Below are 15,547 nucleotides of genomic sequence, written 5' to 3' on the forward strand. Positions count from 1 at the left end.
AAACTTGGTATGCAGATCCCTCACTACCTGGGGTGATATGTTCTGGGGGTCTCGCATCCCACCTGCACACGTGGGCGGAGCTACTAACTGAAAATCAGATTTCACCCATTCATGTCAATGACAAAACTGTAAAAAGCTGCCATTCTCATAGTAATTCCAACTACCTGGGGTGATATGTTCTGGGGGTCTCTCGGCCCATCTGCACACGTGGGCGGAGCTACAAACAGAACATCATGTCAATGGAAAAAATGTACACAGCTGCCATTCTCACAGTAAATAATAAACGGCTTGACCGATTTGATCAAAACTTGGTATGCAGATCCCTCACTACCTGGGGTGATATGTTCTGGGGGTCTCTTCACCCAAGAATTTATATGTTCTTGCTCCTGGAGGTGAAACTAAAAATGTTGTTTATAATCAAGTTTTGTGTTTGTTGTATTGTATTCATTTTGTCAAATATTTCACATTATAATTTGAATATTGTAATTTTTATAAAGCTGTAAAAATATAATTTCATTCACCACTATAAAGTATCTTTATTTGAATCCATTTACTGTGTTATTGCTATAATTAAATACCCGTGCAACGCCGGGTCATCAGCTAGTATGCTATACGAAGGTTGCTATCTTTAAATAGTGGTAACTTTTGTATTAAAAACAAAACAAAACAAAACTGATATTTCAGCCATCAGCTTTCTTCAGGGTATGCTGTGAAATCTTCAGTTTGTCTTTATATAGTAAGTCCTCATACCTGATTGGTTGGGGCTTGACGTGAGTGAGGCAGGAAAGTCAGTTGATCACAACTTTCAATTTTGGTGGGAAAATCAGTTGGTCTCTTTTTCCTATAGAATGGAAAAGTCTCTGGCAAGTTTAAAGATGTTTTCCCTGTGAAGTTGGGTTATATGTTCTCTCAGGGTTTCTGCATCATGCTTATTGCAGCTCTCTGGGTCTCGCTGCATCTTGTCAGCAGTGGTGGTGGTGATCAGCTTGGCAGAGGCAGCACTGTGATCAGGCTTCTCGCTGGCCTGTCTTAGGGTAGAGGGCAGGGAGAGAGAGTGCATGGGAAGAAAGAAATGGTGCACATGACAATGGAGGGGAGGAAGGGAGATATGCTGCAAGGAGGGGAATAGAGAGGTTTCACTCAGGGCACAAGGCAGGGAGAGAGATGGTAGGCAGTGGTAAAGAAATACAAATGTTGGATATGACAGTGGAAGGGAAGGTACAAAGATGGAAGATGGATGGTGAGCACAAAGAAGAAAATATCAAATGGGCAGATACACAGAAGATACACAGAAATCAGAGCCTGGGATCAATATGATTTGAATAATAAAATGACCAGACAACAAAAGGTAGAAAAATAATTTTATTTTCTATTATGTGATTACAATATGTCACATTTGAAATGTGTATCCTTCCAGAGCTGGTGTTAGACAGCGAGCGTGAGCTCGGACCTAACAGAGAGAAGTTTATTTTGTTTACACTACAACTCCGGCATGGGGCTGGAGAAGGCAAAGGGGGCTGGGATGGGTGAAGAGGCTACAAAATAAGCTTCTTAAAGTATTATCACCCTAAGTGGCCTAAATAATCAATATAACGTGATGTACGATATTCCACTCAATATAGGAGGTGCATCTACAGTGTTCTATTGCATATAATAACCTCTCTCTATTCAGGAAAAGGCCTCAGAATTGGAGCTTATGCAAAGTCTTATCATAGACTGAGAGATCAGCGTAGTTTTTTCTGCTCCATGCTCCAGTCATTGGCCAAAAAACCTGAAATCTATATTTATTCTTAATATCATAATTATTATTACTTTTTTCTTTTTTTGATTTTTATAACTTAATCTATGACTTAAAATATCATTCAACATTTAAAATTACCAAAGATGCACTACTCCATTAGTTTGAAAAACAGTTGACAGCTAGTTACTTATCTTAATCAATGTTTGTTCAGTGTTTTCTCATTGTTTGTTCTATAATGCCGACGCAGCCAGATTTTCGCGGATTTTATTCTTTATCCACTGCTTCAGGGCCAATGTCAAAGCATCAAGACATCTATAATTAAATCAACTCATTAGTATTATAACAAACCATCTTTCTAGTTAAACAAAATGTTACTCACTTTCCTGCTACTGACTGCCAATGGTTCTCGAACATGATGACAAAAGTCCTGCAGGAAATATTGTAAAATGCAATGTAGAACCTTTATGAATAGAAATTCAATGGGAAGACTACAGTGGTAAGAGCATACGACTGTTTACTTAAACAGGATAAAAGAAACAGTGAAATACTACACAGAAATTAGTAAGAATACCCAAATTTGGAAACATAATAATAGTGTTATTTTTAAACAACATCCATACTTTCTGTAAGCTTTTAACTCTGACAACCACTCCTTTTACTTTTTTGAAAAACTTCACATTTTTATGGAATTTGATACCTTTCTTATAATCCAAGTAGTGTACATGTTACTGCAACGGAGATTTAAATGACTTGCACAGAGTCATAAGAAGCTGCAATGGGCATTGAACCTAGTTCCCCTGGTTCTCAGCCCACTGCACTATTAAGCTACTCCCACTCTAATAGTCTTAATTTTTTTTTAAATTAAATGTGACAACAGTTTTATGTCTTCTTTCGAGGGACTGACAAATCTAAGCAATACATATCGAAAGAAACACAACCAATTTGCTTACCTTTTTGATGTGACATCACTAAAAGTTATTCCTAACCACATAATAAGCAAAAATTACTACATAAATATTACCAGTAATATTTATAAAGAATAAAATAATGTTAATTAATATACCTTGCAGAATTAAATAAGTAACTGGGCACAGTGGCGTACCAAGTGTGGGGGGACATCCGCCCCGGGTGCACGCTCCAAGGGGGTGCACAGCCGGCTGGATCCGGAACCTCCCGTGCTGCTCCAAACGGCACCTCAGCGCAGCTGCCGTACTTATAACAGAGCAGAATTGGCATCCACGCTGAAGTGAACGAAGGTCCCGCAATGACTGTGCCGTCTACTGCCTCTGTTCCGGAAGAGGTAAGTGACGTCGGGGGTGGGGGGGGGAAGGGTGCCGGTCATTGCAGGATCTTGCCGCAACTAACTGCGTCTGTTGGCCCAGCCCCCACTTACCTCTTCAATCCGGAGCAGAAGCAGTCATCGCGGAACGTTTGGGATGGAGAAAGAAAGGAGCATAGTAGGGTGGTGAAGGGAGAGAAAGGAGGTCAGGGTGGCATGGAAGGGTGTGGAGGGTGACAAAGGGAGTAAGGGTGGTATAGAATCATGCTGAAGGGTGACAAAGGGGGGTCAGGGTGGTATAGAATCATGGTGAAGGGTGACAAAGCGGGTCAGGGTGGTATGGAAGGGTGTGGAGGGTGACAAAGGGAGGTCAGGGTGGAATGGAATGATGGTGAAGAAAGGGGGTCAGGGTGGTATGGAATCATGGTGAAGGGTGAGAAAGGGGGTCAGGGTGGTATGGAAGCATGGTGGAGGGAGAGAAAGGGGCAGATGCTGATGGAATTGCAGGGAAAGAGACATAAGGGGGAAGGATACTGCATGGAATAGGGTTGGAGGGAGAGAAAAGGGGCAGATGCTGATGGAAGTGGGGGGAAGGGAGAGGAGAGAGTGAAATGCCAGACCATGTGGGTGTGGGAGAGGGAAGGGAAGAAGAGGAGAGGCCAGACCATTGGAGGAGGGGAGGGAGGAAGATGGATGCCAGACTAATGGGGGTGAAGGAAAAAATGGAAGGGGGATGCATAAAGTTTCTAGAATGGGAATAGAAAGAGAGAAGATGCCATATAAAAGGGGCAGAGAGAGGGTAGACAGTAGATGAAAGGAAGAGAGTGACAAAAAGATGAGGAAAGCAGAAACCAGAGAAGACAAGGTAGAAAAAAAATTCTATTTATTTATTTATTTTTTGCTTTAGGTGAGATGCATCCCTGTTTCTGTGATGTTGCATTGTATGCAGAGTCCAGCTTCTTGGTGCTTCAGTTTAACCTTTGTCTATGTATTTTTATTCTGTCTCTCCATTTACAAAACTGTAGAGCGTTTTTTAGCGTTGGCAAATGTTATGCCTCCGCATATTACTGATATGTTCAGAATATTATATGTCTCCTCAAGTCTGCTTACCTGACCTTAGTGTTACCTTGACAACATTAAATGCTTTACTAAGAACCCAGCAGATTTTCCCTGACTTCAGTTGCCTGCGTACCGCTCAAATAACATCAGTAAGGACAGACCTGGGTGTTATCAAAACAGAGAACAAAAGAGCAAGACCAGTCCCTGCAACACCTCATTAACGCCAGATGGGACCTGAATGTTATCCAAACAAAGGAACTGGCCAGGGGGGTAACTGAAATTCAGCATGCTACCGACATGAATCCACAAGTCTGTTTCTACATCACATCAAAGAAAGAGTGAAACCAGATGAGAAGCCGGTTTACTTCGACACCTCCTTATGACATTCTGAATACCTCCTGGGTAGCATCAAAGAGGACAGGGAAACCAAACAAGTATCTGACCTCCTTGAACTATGTGTTGTCAAAACAAATAACAAAGGACCAGTACCAACTGTCTTACTAAGAGGGCAGCAGTTTTTCTCTATAAAAGAGAAAAACTCAGCCCATAGAATTAGAATCCAAGATGTCGCAAGGGACAGAATCCATGATGTCTGTAGGGAGAAGCCACGACGTCTAAAGGGACAGTCCTTTGGTCCACCCATCTATCTATTGCACGGATTCCCACTAGTGAGGATGGTCGTTATATGGGGTCAAGGTGATGATAATTTATATTTAATTCTTATATGTGTATAATAAAGTGTTATTGTTTATGCTTTATATTGTCTGGGTGCTTTTCTGAGTGTTACTGATCATCCCACCTGTCAGAAATTAGTGGCGCACAAATTGGTACCAGAAGTGGGGTAATCATGTGGTCAGGAAAGCTAACTAGAAAACAAGGGGTGGAGGAGCAGGCTCCCAATCCCTCCATTCCAAATGGGAATGAAATTATGGGAAAATTAATGGCCACTGAGTGGTCTGTAGAAGCAGGATTGTGTGAATCCTGTACTTTTGGAAGTGGGGATCCACATGAATTATGTGCCTCCTTACAAAAGGTGAAAATCTCAAAAGGAGATGAGCAAGAAGTAATTTCTAGACAAGGAAGGATGATTTTGTCAGACTGGAGGAATTTGCATGAAGATAAACAGGAATTACAATTGAAATTAGAAGAGCTGGAAAAGAAAAAGAATAAACAACAGCATGCCATTACAATGCTACAATGTCAGAATAAGTTGTTAATGGATAAGGTAGAAACCTATCAAAATGTAACAGAAAAGTCAGCTATGCGATATGCACGATATAAATACAAGAAACGGAGGTGGAAAGTGAGTTACAGAAAAGTTAAAATTTTTATTTATCATCTGCCGAATGATTGGAATCCAAACAAACGGGATGGGAATATTTGGGATTCAAATTCTAATAACAGTGAGGAGGATATATGTGTTAAAGGAGAACAGGCAGAAAGTTTAGAAGCAGAGCCTGTGAGGAGACAAAGATTACAGGGAAATCTGCAAACAGGAGAAAATCTAACTAGAGATAATGTTAGGGAGGATGTTACTCCAAATGAAATCATGGATATGATGGCACGCTTTACACAGCAGCCTGGGGAACCACTAATACAGTGGGTAGTTCGGGTGCAGGAGCTGGGCGCAGCAGGGATTATGTTAGATGCCACAGATGCCCCTAAATTTGTTCAAATTAGTCAAGAAGTAGCAATGCAACATGCGTTGCGGGAGGATCCTTATCCTGCAAAAAATGCCCAAAGGTCTTTATTAGAGATAATTAGTAGGGGTGTCACGAGGCGATATCCACTTGAATCTGATTGGCCCTCAAATGATAAGATTTGGTATACATTAAAAGATGCTCAAATGAGAATTAAGGAGGAGTCTATGAAGGCAGCCTTAGTAATAGGTCACGCTGACACATATATGTCATTACCTTTTACTGAGTCCATGAGAAATAAAATTATTAAGCATGCTGCACCGGCATACAAACAGGTAATGATAACTTTGTTGATCAATCAAATAGACAGGACTATTTTGGAAGCCTTAGAAGCGGTCCGACAGTTAGGAGATCGGGGGGACTGGGGACCTCAAAATACTTTTGATAAAAAGAGAACAGGACAATCCAATTCAAACAGGGCTAAGCGGGTGTCTCGGAGGAATATGTTTTTGGCATTAATAAATTTTATCTTGATTTAAAAGGGTGGAAGTGTTTGGAGGATCAATAATGTGAATGCCGAGCCTCAGTGTGTGCCTGGACCAAATTAGAACAGCGTCCGCAGGTAGAGATAAATATTTAGTAGAAACCTGGGGAGCAACAAGTACAAGCTGTAGTGGACGCTGGGGTGTAGGAATATAAATATCAGGATTGGGGGGAAAATTATACAAGCAGGAAGAAAAAATTTTACAAATTTTAAAATCGGACAATTACCAATTTGGGATTAATCTATGGGATTCCTTGCCAGATATCCAAAAAAGGGTTAACATGATAGCTTTCCGATGGAATCTATAGTTTTGGTAAATTGCCAGACATTCCTATGAGATCAGTAGTGGTGGGGAAACCAATAGTAGTACCGATCTCCACAAAAAATTGTAAACATGAACCAATGCATTTTTTACTATTCCTATAGTGGAGCAATGTCCAGAACCATTTACATCCACTTGGCAAGGGAGGCAATATACATATACCAGATTACCACAAAAAATACTTACAGATGCCGAGAGGTGATAGAGAAAGCTAAACTTCTCTTCTCCCCAAAGTAAAAAACAGACTTGGGCCTTTTTGGATTTTGGAGGCAACATATTTCACATCTGGGGTAACATATGGGGTAGGTTGGACAATAAAAAAGTAGACTTTTATAATGAATAAAGTTTTGTTAGATAGTATAAGGAAGTTGCACTCCAAGTAATTTTGCAAATGTGTCTTTTACCTCAAACACTAACATTGTGAACCACTGTACCGGCACGTAAATCTCTCTTATATGTTTTATAGATTAAAGCGTCCCTGCTTGAATTTTTATGATTGTGTGACAGAACTTTGAAATGGAAGAAAATAGAAAAGAAGACCAGTAAAACTATATAGAGCAATTAACTTAAATTTCTATCTCTCTTTCTTTTAGAAGCTTATTATCTAGACATGGTCCGGAGAACCAATTTCACTGTGCCACATTTAAAATACTTCCAGCAATGTGACCTGATAGTGGGAATCCAATGGATACCACATTTGTTTGTGACTCTTTTGATTAATAGTGTGCTTATTTACAGATTAAATTCAACCCTGAATCATTACTGATGGAAGAAAGCATGCCGGAGCTCTGTGTTTGTCTGTTTCTGTTATGTGTTGTCTGTTTTAGCTTATGGGATACCCCAACATTGCACATTGGCCATTTCCAGAGTTTATTCCACCCCTTCTATTAGTCCAAATGGTACCATATCCCTTTCCAAAAAAGATTCCCCCACATACCAGAAAGTATCTTATGAAAACCATGCTCACAATGATTTTATGCTATGGCTCAAAGGTAATCGAGGCCAGCAGCGTGCCAGATTTTAGGAATAAATGGGACGCCCATGTGGGATCCCTACGTGGGTCAGGGCAAAACATTGGCTAATCTTAAGGGCAAAGGGTCTATAGAGTGGGCAGACTTGATGGGCCTTGGCCCTTTTCTGCCGTCATCTTTCTATGTTTCTATACAGCCCAATGATAATTTAGTTAGGGGTTATATTATAAAAGGATATCTGAAGAGAAATAATTAGAAAGCTTTATACCTGGTAAAATGGTGTTCATTGGTATTTGATATTTGCTAAATAAAATAAAAAATGGTCTCTCTTTATTTAACTTACCAGGTATAAACAGTGCAGTGCACATCTCTGACATAAGTTATTTTGGTATCACATTCTGTACGTGTGTATGGTCTCTCTTAAATGACATAATAATTATGTCCAGAACATAAAAAGGTATATTTTCTGAATGTCCTACAGAATACCTTTAAGTGCATTAGTGTTGTTTCTCTTATCTCACACAAATACTACCTTACACACAAGTATTGTGTCAAATGTTATCACATTCTGTACGTGTGTATGGTCTCTCTTAAATGACATAATAATTATGTCCAGAACATAAAAAGGTGTATTTTCTGAATGTCCTACAGAAGACCTTTAAGTGCATTAGTATTGTTTCTCTCATCTCACACAAATACTACTTTACACACAAGTATTGTGTCACATGTTTTCACCTTCTGTACATAAAGTGGTTTTTCTCCTTTTTCTCTTATCTTCTCTTTTACCACTAGGGGTGTTTATTGTAACTAAAGCACTGAAGCTAAATAGTCATGAGGAAATATTTTCCTTGAAAAATCACGTACTGGGAAATGTTATTCCATATAGACTTTCATCCTTTTGTGATAAAATTGGTCAGCTCTATTCTCTCATTCTAATGATTTGGCTAACATGCTGGGTTAAGAGAAAATTTCACCAGATCGAGAAGATGACACGCAACCAGACATACAGTGCCATGAAGCTATTATGTGGCACCGACTTGGGAATAGAAGTGAGCCTATATCCTGCCACTTCACATTAGGGCTGGTCTCTGGAGGCGGTGCTCGTGAATCTTACATGAGTGAAGGCATGTGAGTGGCATAGCAAGCCTATTGAAACTGGAGCATAGCCAGACCCTAACCAAAGCTGCTAAGAAAAACAGGATAACAGATAACTGCAGTGATCGATGGTGACTATGAAGCTACCCTAAATGTATGTAAGTCATGAGTAAGAGCACAAATATAATATTAATAAGATTATTAATTTCCATGATTCCCTATACGTGATACTTTCAAGTAAAATGCCTAATTAGCAAGAAATATTAGGGAATGCAAGAATACCAAGTTTAGCACATAAGGAAATAATTTATGACTATTGTTTCTGAAATACTGGCTGGCAAACAAGCATATTTTGGCTCCAGAGTAGCAGATGTATTTAGATGGGAAGGTGAATAGGTGCCAAATACTGTACATAATTATGAACTATGATCAGTTAATGTTACATGTCGTTAATGATATCACAAAGAATTAACTTTATCGCATTGATTTAAAACCACATCACATTCTGTACCCTTAGATAGAAAATGGTGTAATTTTGAAATGAAACAATGTGTCCTTTTACGGGGATGCCTTTGACATTGGGACCCCAATTAGGGTTTCCCCTTTTTCATGGGCAACAAATAGATGAACAAAATAAAACAAACGTGTCATTCTATGAACCATGTTCTTTATAAAAATGTTTTTGTTGCTAGCAGTACTGTTAAACTTGTGATTCATGCTATTCAAGCTCCCTTTTCAGTATGTGTATAGCAAATGTAAATATTAATTTTTCTTTTAATAATTGTGAAAAACAGACTTGAGTATCCAAGGGTGGAATGTTATGCCTCCGCATATTACTGATATGTTCAGAATATTATATGTCTCCTCAAGTCTGCTTACCTGACCTTAGTGTTACCTTGACAACATTAAATGCTTTACTAAGAACCCAGCAGATTTTCCCTGACTTCAGTTGCCTGCGTACCGCTCAAATAACATCAGTAAGGACAGACCTGGGTGTTATCAAAACAGAGAACAAAAGAGCAAGACCAGTCCCTGCAACACCTCATTAACGCCAGATGGGACCTGAATGTTATCCAAACAAAGGAACTGGCCAGGGGGGTAACTGAAATTCAGCATGCTACCGACATGAATCCACAAGTCTGTTTCTACATCACATCAAAGAAAGAGTGAAACCAGATGAGAAGCCGGTTTACTTCGACACCTCCTTATGACATTCTGAATACCTCCTGGGTAGCATCAAAGAGGACAGGGAAACCAAACAAGTATCTGACCTCCTTGAACTATGTGTTGTCAAAACAAATAACAAAAGACCAGTACTAACTGTCTTACTAAGAGGGCAGCAGTTTTTCTCTATAAAAGAGAAAAACTCAGCCCATAGAATTAGAATCCAAGATGTCGCAAGGGACAGAATCCATGATGTCTGTAGGGAGAAGCCACGACGTCTAAAGGGACAGTCCTTTGGTCCACCCATCTATCTATTGCACGGATTCCCACTAGTGAGGATGGTCGTTATATGGGGTCAAGGTGATGATAATTTATATTTAATTCTTATATGTGTATAATAAAGTGTTATTGTTTATGCTTTATATTGTCTGGGTGCTTTTCTGAGTGTTACTGATCATCCCACCTGTCAGAAATTAGTGGCGGAACAGCATCTGAGTTGTTACCACTGTGGCTAAAAACCACACTACAGTTTTGTAAAAGGGGAGGGGTTAGTTTGTGATTACATACTAGGCGAAGGTGTTTTCTGTGTTCTGTGTGTTTGAAAAGACATGGTTTTCTGTTAGGATTGACTGTGTAGGATTGATCTGTACTAGTCTGGCTTGTTTAGTTTTACAACATTTGGGTTTATTGATGTACTGCTCACTGCAGTATGTAAGATGCTGCCTTTTCCTAGATATTCATGTGTGACATGTGGATTGTTCCTAAAAATCATGTTTTTCATACAGATGGGGGGTGTCAAAAAAATGATGGGCCCCGGGTGTCACATATGCTAGGTAGCCACTGACTGGGCACACAATTGAATAAAGCTCTGTAACTCTGTTCAAAGACCACCACTGTAGATTCATTGGCACTGACCTGATAAGACATGCAAATTAAGTTCCACCCTATCACAAGTTTGTAGTTACAGTACTGTTATGCAAACACGTGTAACAACATTCAGAATCTCGTTTCCAGAACAGATCCCACCTTTTTTTTTTTTTTTTTCAACTTTTGTCGATCAGACTTGTGATGATGATGATGATTGGCCAACTCAGAAAGAGGCTTGGAATACAGCTCGTGCTTACCCCTCTGTGACATCTGAACTTACAGCTCTCTTACACTTTCCTCTTTCAACGCACACAATCGGAACTCTGCCAGCTTTCCCTCACTTCACGCTTTCTACTTTCGCTTCCAAAGAAATCTCTACGGCCAAATCCTGGTGGCTATCGTGGAACAGAATCATAGCTGGAGCGAGTTTTTACAAGTGCGCGAACGTTTCTCTTTGATTTAAGTTAAACAGTTAAACTGGCGGGTAAAACCAGCGCGCGAATTAAGGCTAACGAGCCTACTAGGCCCCGCCCCCTCACCGGAGACGCATCTCCCATGGTAACGGGAGCGATAGGCCCGTGTTGTGTAACTGTGGCGCCTGCGGCGGGAGCAGCCGAAGAAACCACAAAGGTGGCGGCTGGAGGTGCCGCCGCCGCCGCCGCTGTGGCGGAGGATGGTAGACGAGGTGACGACGAGGATCGCGGTCCTGGAGCTGTCTTTCAGATGTTCGTGATGATGGAGGACTTGCTGGACAAACTGAAGCTACTGAACTATGAGCAGGAGGTGCTACGGAAGCACAACATGAAGGCGCTTTCTAGGTAAGGGGTGTGTGCTTTAATGAGCCTCCATAGCTTTCCCACTCCGAAGGGGTGGCAACAATAAAATGCGGCAGACTTTGCGCACATGTCGGCTCGGCTTCAGCAAACAATGTTATTTGACATAAAACGCAAACACGAATTTTGCACGGGAGCTAACTGAACCCAAAGTCTTAGTTAGACTGATCCCCGGTACGTTGCAATGGTTGTTCTGCACAGATGCTGCAGAGAAGTGTGCAGAAGAACCAAAAGCTGAGTTATGGGTTTGTGAGGCCGATGCAAAAAGCTGCCTAGTAGAGCTTTACACCAGTGGCTGTGCATGCAGCTTTTAATTTTAAGGTAATGTGAAAGTTCTCTAAGGACAAGCAGACAGTATTCTCAGATGTGGGAAATGTTATCCATGAACCTGGAACAGACACTACCAAATGTACTGTCACTTTAAATCAGGGGTCTCCAAAGGACCTCCTTGAAGGCCGAATCCAGTCGGGTTTTCAGGATTTCCCCAATGAATATGTATGAGATCTATGTGCATGCACTGCTTTCAATGCATATTCATTGGGGAAATCCTGAAAACCCAACTGGATTTGACCCTCAAGGAGGGACTTTGGAGACCCCTGATTTAAATCTTTAGGTAGTGTGCGGTATGGCGCCGTGAGGTGTGCTTCTGTGGCAACATTCTAACCTCACGGTGCATGTGGGGGCAGAAGGCGCGCAACTGTGGAGCGTCATTTAGCGCGGTCGTCTTCGGCCGCATTTGGCGGTTTGTCGACCAGGAGGAGAGTGGCTGTGGCGGTTACAGAGTGGCAATGCCGGCATTTTCTCTCCTGTTAGTGGAGAGTGTCGGTTCCGTGTGCAGCCGCTGTTACAAGGTAAAAAACCCCCAACAACAAAAAAACACCAAACGGCTCAGGGAAGTGATGGGGAAGAGGGAAAGGGGCTACTTTGGAGGGAGGGGTGTGTTGGGAGGCCGACAGAGAGAAGGGGGCCAGAAGAGACAGAGAAATACAGGCAGGGGGCCAAGGACAGAGACAGGGGCCCAGGCAGAAAGAAAGACAGCCATCCATACAAGGAAAGAGAGAGAGACAGAAATAAAGGTAGGGGTCAGGCAGAAAGACAGAGAGAAAGAAAAACAGGGGGCCAAGCAGAGAGACAGAGAGAAAGAAAAACAGGGAGCCAGGCAGAAAGACAGAGAGACAGACAAACAAAAACTGGGGGCCAGGGAGAGAGACAGGGGGCCAGACAGAGAGACAGCCAGAAAGATATAAACAGGGGGCCAGGCAGAAAGACAGACAGACAGAAAGAAAGACAGCCTGCTTGTGGGACCATACTACTGCTTGTGGGACCTGCTTGTGGGACCATACTACTGCTACTACTATTTAACACTTCTATAGCCCTGCAGGGTATATGCATTACTATACATTTTGACATTAAATTGACAGTCCCTGCTCTGAAGAGCTTATAGTCTAACTTGGACAGACAGACATGACATAGAGCAGCGGTCTCAAACTCAAACCCTTTGCAGGGCCACATTTTTGATTTGTAGGTACTTGGAGGGCTGCAGAAAAAATAGTTAATGTCTTATTAAAGAAATGACAACTTTGCAAGAGGTAAGTACCTGCAAATCCAAAATGTGAATTATCTGAAATCTGAAATTATCAGAAGCAATTAAGGAAATATTTCTAAACAATATTTTATAAATCTTTCCTTGATTACTTCTGATAATTTCAGCTATAAACAGCTGAAAGCAGTGCAGCATGCAGAAAATGAAAAACTATCGAAGTATCAACTTCAAGAGACAAGACTTTGGACCAACTATTTTGAGGCCCTTGATATTATAAAGAATGATTTTTTTATTGAAAACTTATGCCTTAAGTGTCCGGTGGTCACATCCGCAACCGCCTTCAGCTCTCACCTCCTCCATCACCGGACACATGCACAAGCTGCACTGCCTTCAATGGTTACCTTATGTTCTGAAACATTGCCCGCCTCACTGCTGTAAACTCAGGCAAACGCTTTCCCTCGTCTGTACGTGATTATGAGGTGGAGAGGAAATTCACATACAGATACAGGAAAGCGCTTGCATGAGGTTACAGCAGTGAGGCGGGCAACGTTCCAGAAAAACCGCCGGACACTTAAGGCACAAGTTTTCCATAAAGAATCATTCTTTATAATACCGAGGGCCTTAAAATAGTACCTAGTGGGCTGTATGTGGCTCCCGGGCCGCAAGTTTGAGACCACTGACATAGAGGGTTGGGGATGCAGAACCCAAGGAGGAGAGTTAGGACTTAAAAGCAGTCTCAAAGAGGTGAGCTTTTTTTTTTTTTTTTTAATCTTTATTCTTTTAATTTTTTTAATTTTTTTAAATTTAATCTTTATTTTTTTAATCTTTATTCTTTTTTTTAATCTTTAATATATACATCAAGTGTACAATAAATATAAATCATCATAGTACATTATCACTTGAAAATTCCATAACAATATATATCCAAAAAGTTTACATCCCACCTCCCTCCCACATCCGTACATATGTAATATAATTCCTATGCATATTAATCATTTAAAATATGTAAATATATATTTAAATTGTCATAACCCACCCATCCCCCCATTCTTTCAAATTGTCACATAAGGAAAAAGAATAATACATTAACATTAATCATTATAATAATTTATTATTGGCCTCCACACATCCTGAAACCTATTAAAATGACCATTTTGTATTGCAAGTAGACGTTCCATTTTGTACAATGACACACTGAATTCCACCAGAAGCTGTAATTTTGTCTAGAACAATTCTTCCAATTAAACGTTATTTGTTGGATCCCCACACCTGTAAGGATCATCAGAAGCTTATTATTTGCTGCAGATATTTGGCTTTTAGTTCTCATACATTCCAAATAGAACAGTATCATAGGACAATGCCACATGATTTTCCATCATAAGGTTAACTTGATCCCAAATTGATAGCCAAAATGCCTTAATGAATGGACAACAAAATAAGAGATGATCCAAAGTTCCAATTACAATTTGACAATGCCAGCACCTATTAGACTTAGAGCAATCTAATTTTTGTAATTTTACAGGGGTCCATGCAACAGGCTCTATGCAACAGGAAAAACCATGTCTGTCTAATAGATGCCGACACTGTACATTTAATTCTCCAAGACCAAATACGTGGCCATTGAGATGCATTAATCTGATGCTTAATCTCAATGCTCCAAATATCCCTTAATCCATTTTTAGGTTTCTTATTCAAATAATTAGATAATATTTTGTACCACTTTGCGGCCTGGTGTCCCAGAAAGTCTGCCTGGAAACATAGGAATTCTAAACTAAATTGATTATTTAAAGATTTCCATTCAGGGAACCCTACCTGAATAGCCTGCTTCAACTGCAACCATTTATAACTTTGTTTTTTATTGAGACCATATTTATGTTGCAATTGTGAAAAATCAAGCAGCTTACCATTATGAATAACATCATTTAAGGATCGTATATCTGCTTTAATCAAATCCTTCCAGACAATCTTAAACCCGCCTATTTGTATCTTGGAGTTTACCCAAATAGCTTGATGTGTAGATTTTCCAATAGACTCAGGAGTTAATTTGTCTACAAATCTTAATGTTTTCCAAGTATCCATTAATACTTTATTGTCTTTACGTATTCTAGGCATCTTTATACTAAGCAGAAGATCAAGTCTAAGTGGGAATATAAGCGACCTTTCAACCCATAACCAGTCTGGCAGTTGTTCCAAAAGCTCTGGGAGGACCCAATACATACCTTAGCGCATGATATAGGATTGGTGATACCTATAAAAATTGGGGAAATTTACCCCACCCTCCTTAATTGGCCTTTGTAAAGACACTAGAGCAACTCTTGCAATTTTACCCAGCCAAATAAATTTAACCAGAATACTATTTAATTTTTTATAGAAAGACCCCTGAAAAAACACTGGTATCATGCCCAATTGGTAACAAACCACAGGCAGAATCATCATTTTAACAGTTTGAACTCTTCCCCACCACGATAAATGCAAAGGATTCCATTGTT

The 15,547-nt window shown here is 40.4% G+C and overlaps 1 protein-coding gene across 2 annotated transcripts in view; it reads left to right on the forward strand.

The window, feature by feature from the left end:
* Positions 1–10,908: 10,908 nt before the first annotated feature.
* Positions 10,909–15,547, forward strand: part of IFT57 (intraflagellar transport 57) — an 84,334-nt gene continuing 79,695 nt past the window's right edge. The window contains exon 1 of one of the 2 annotated variants that reach the window (XM_033943420.1): positions 10,909–11,500. In XM_033943420.1, the coding sequence (XP_033799311.1) occupies positions 11,238–11,500 (263 nt within the window). In that variant the 5' untranslated portion in view covers positions 10,909–11,237. The remainder of the gene's footprint in view (positions 11,501–15,547) is intronic. The other variant, XM_033943419.1, reaches the window with a different exon arrangement.

The sequence above is a fragment of the Geotrypetes seraphini genome, chromosome 4 (assembly GCF_902459505.1).
Source record: "Geotrypetes seraphini chromosome 4, aGeoSer1.1, whole genome shotgun sequence".
Lineage (NCBI taxonomy): Eukaryota > Metazoa > Chordata > Amphibia > Gymnophiona > Dermophiidae > Geotrypetes > Geotrypetes seraphini.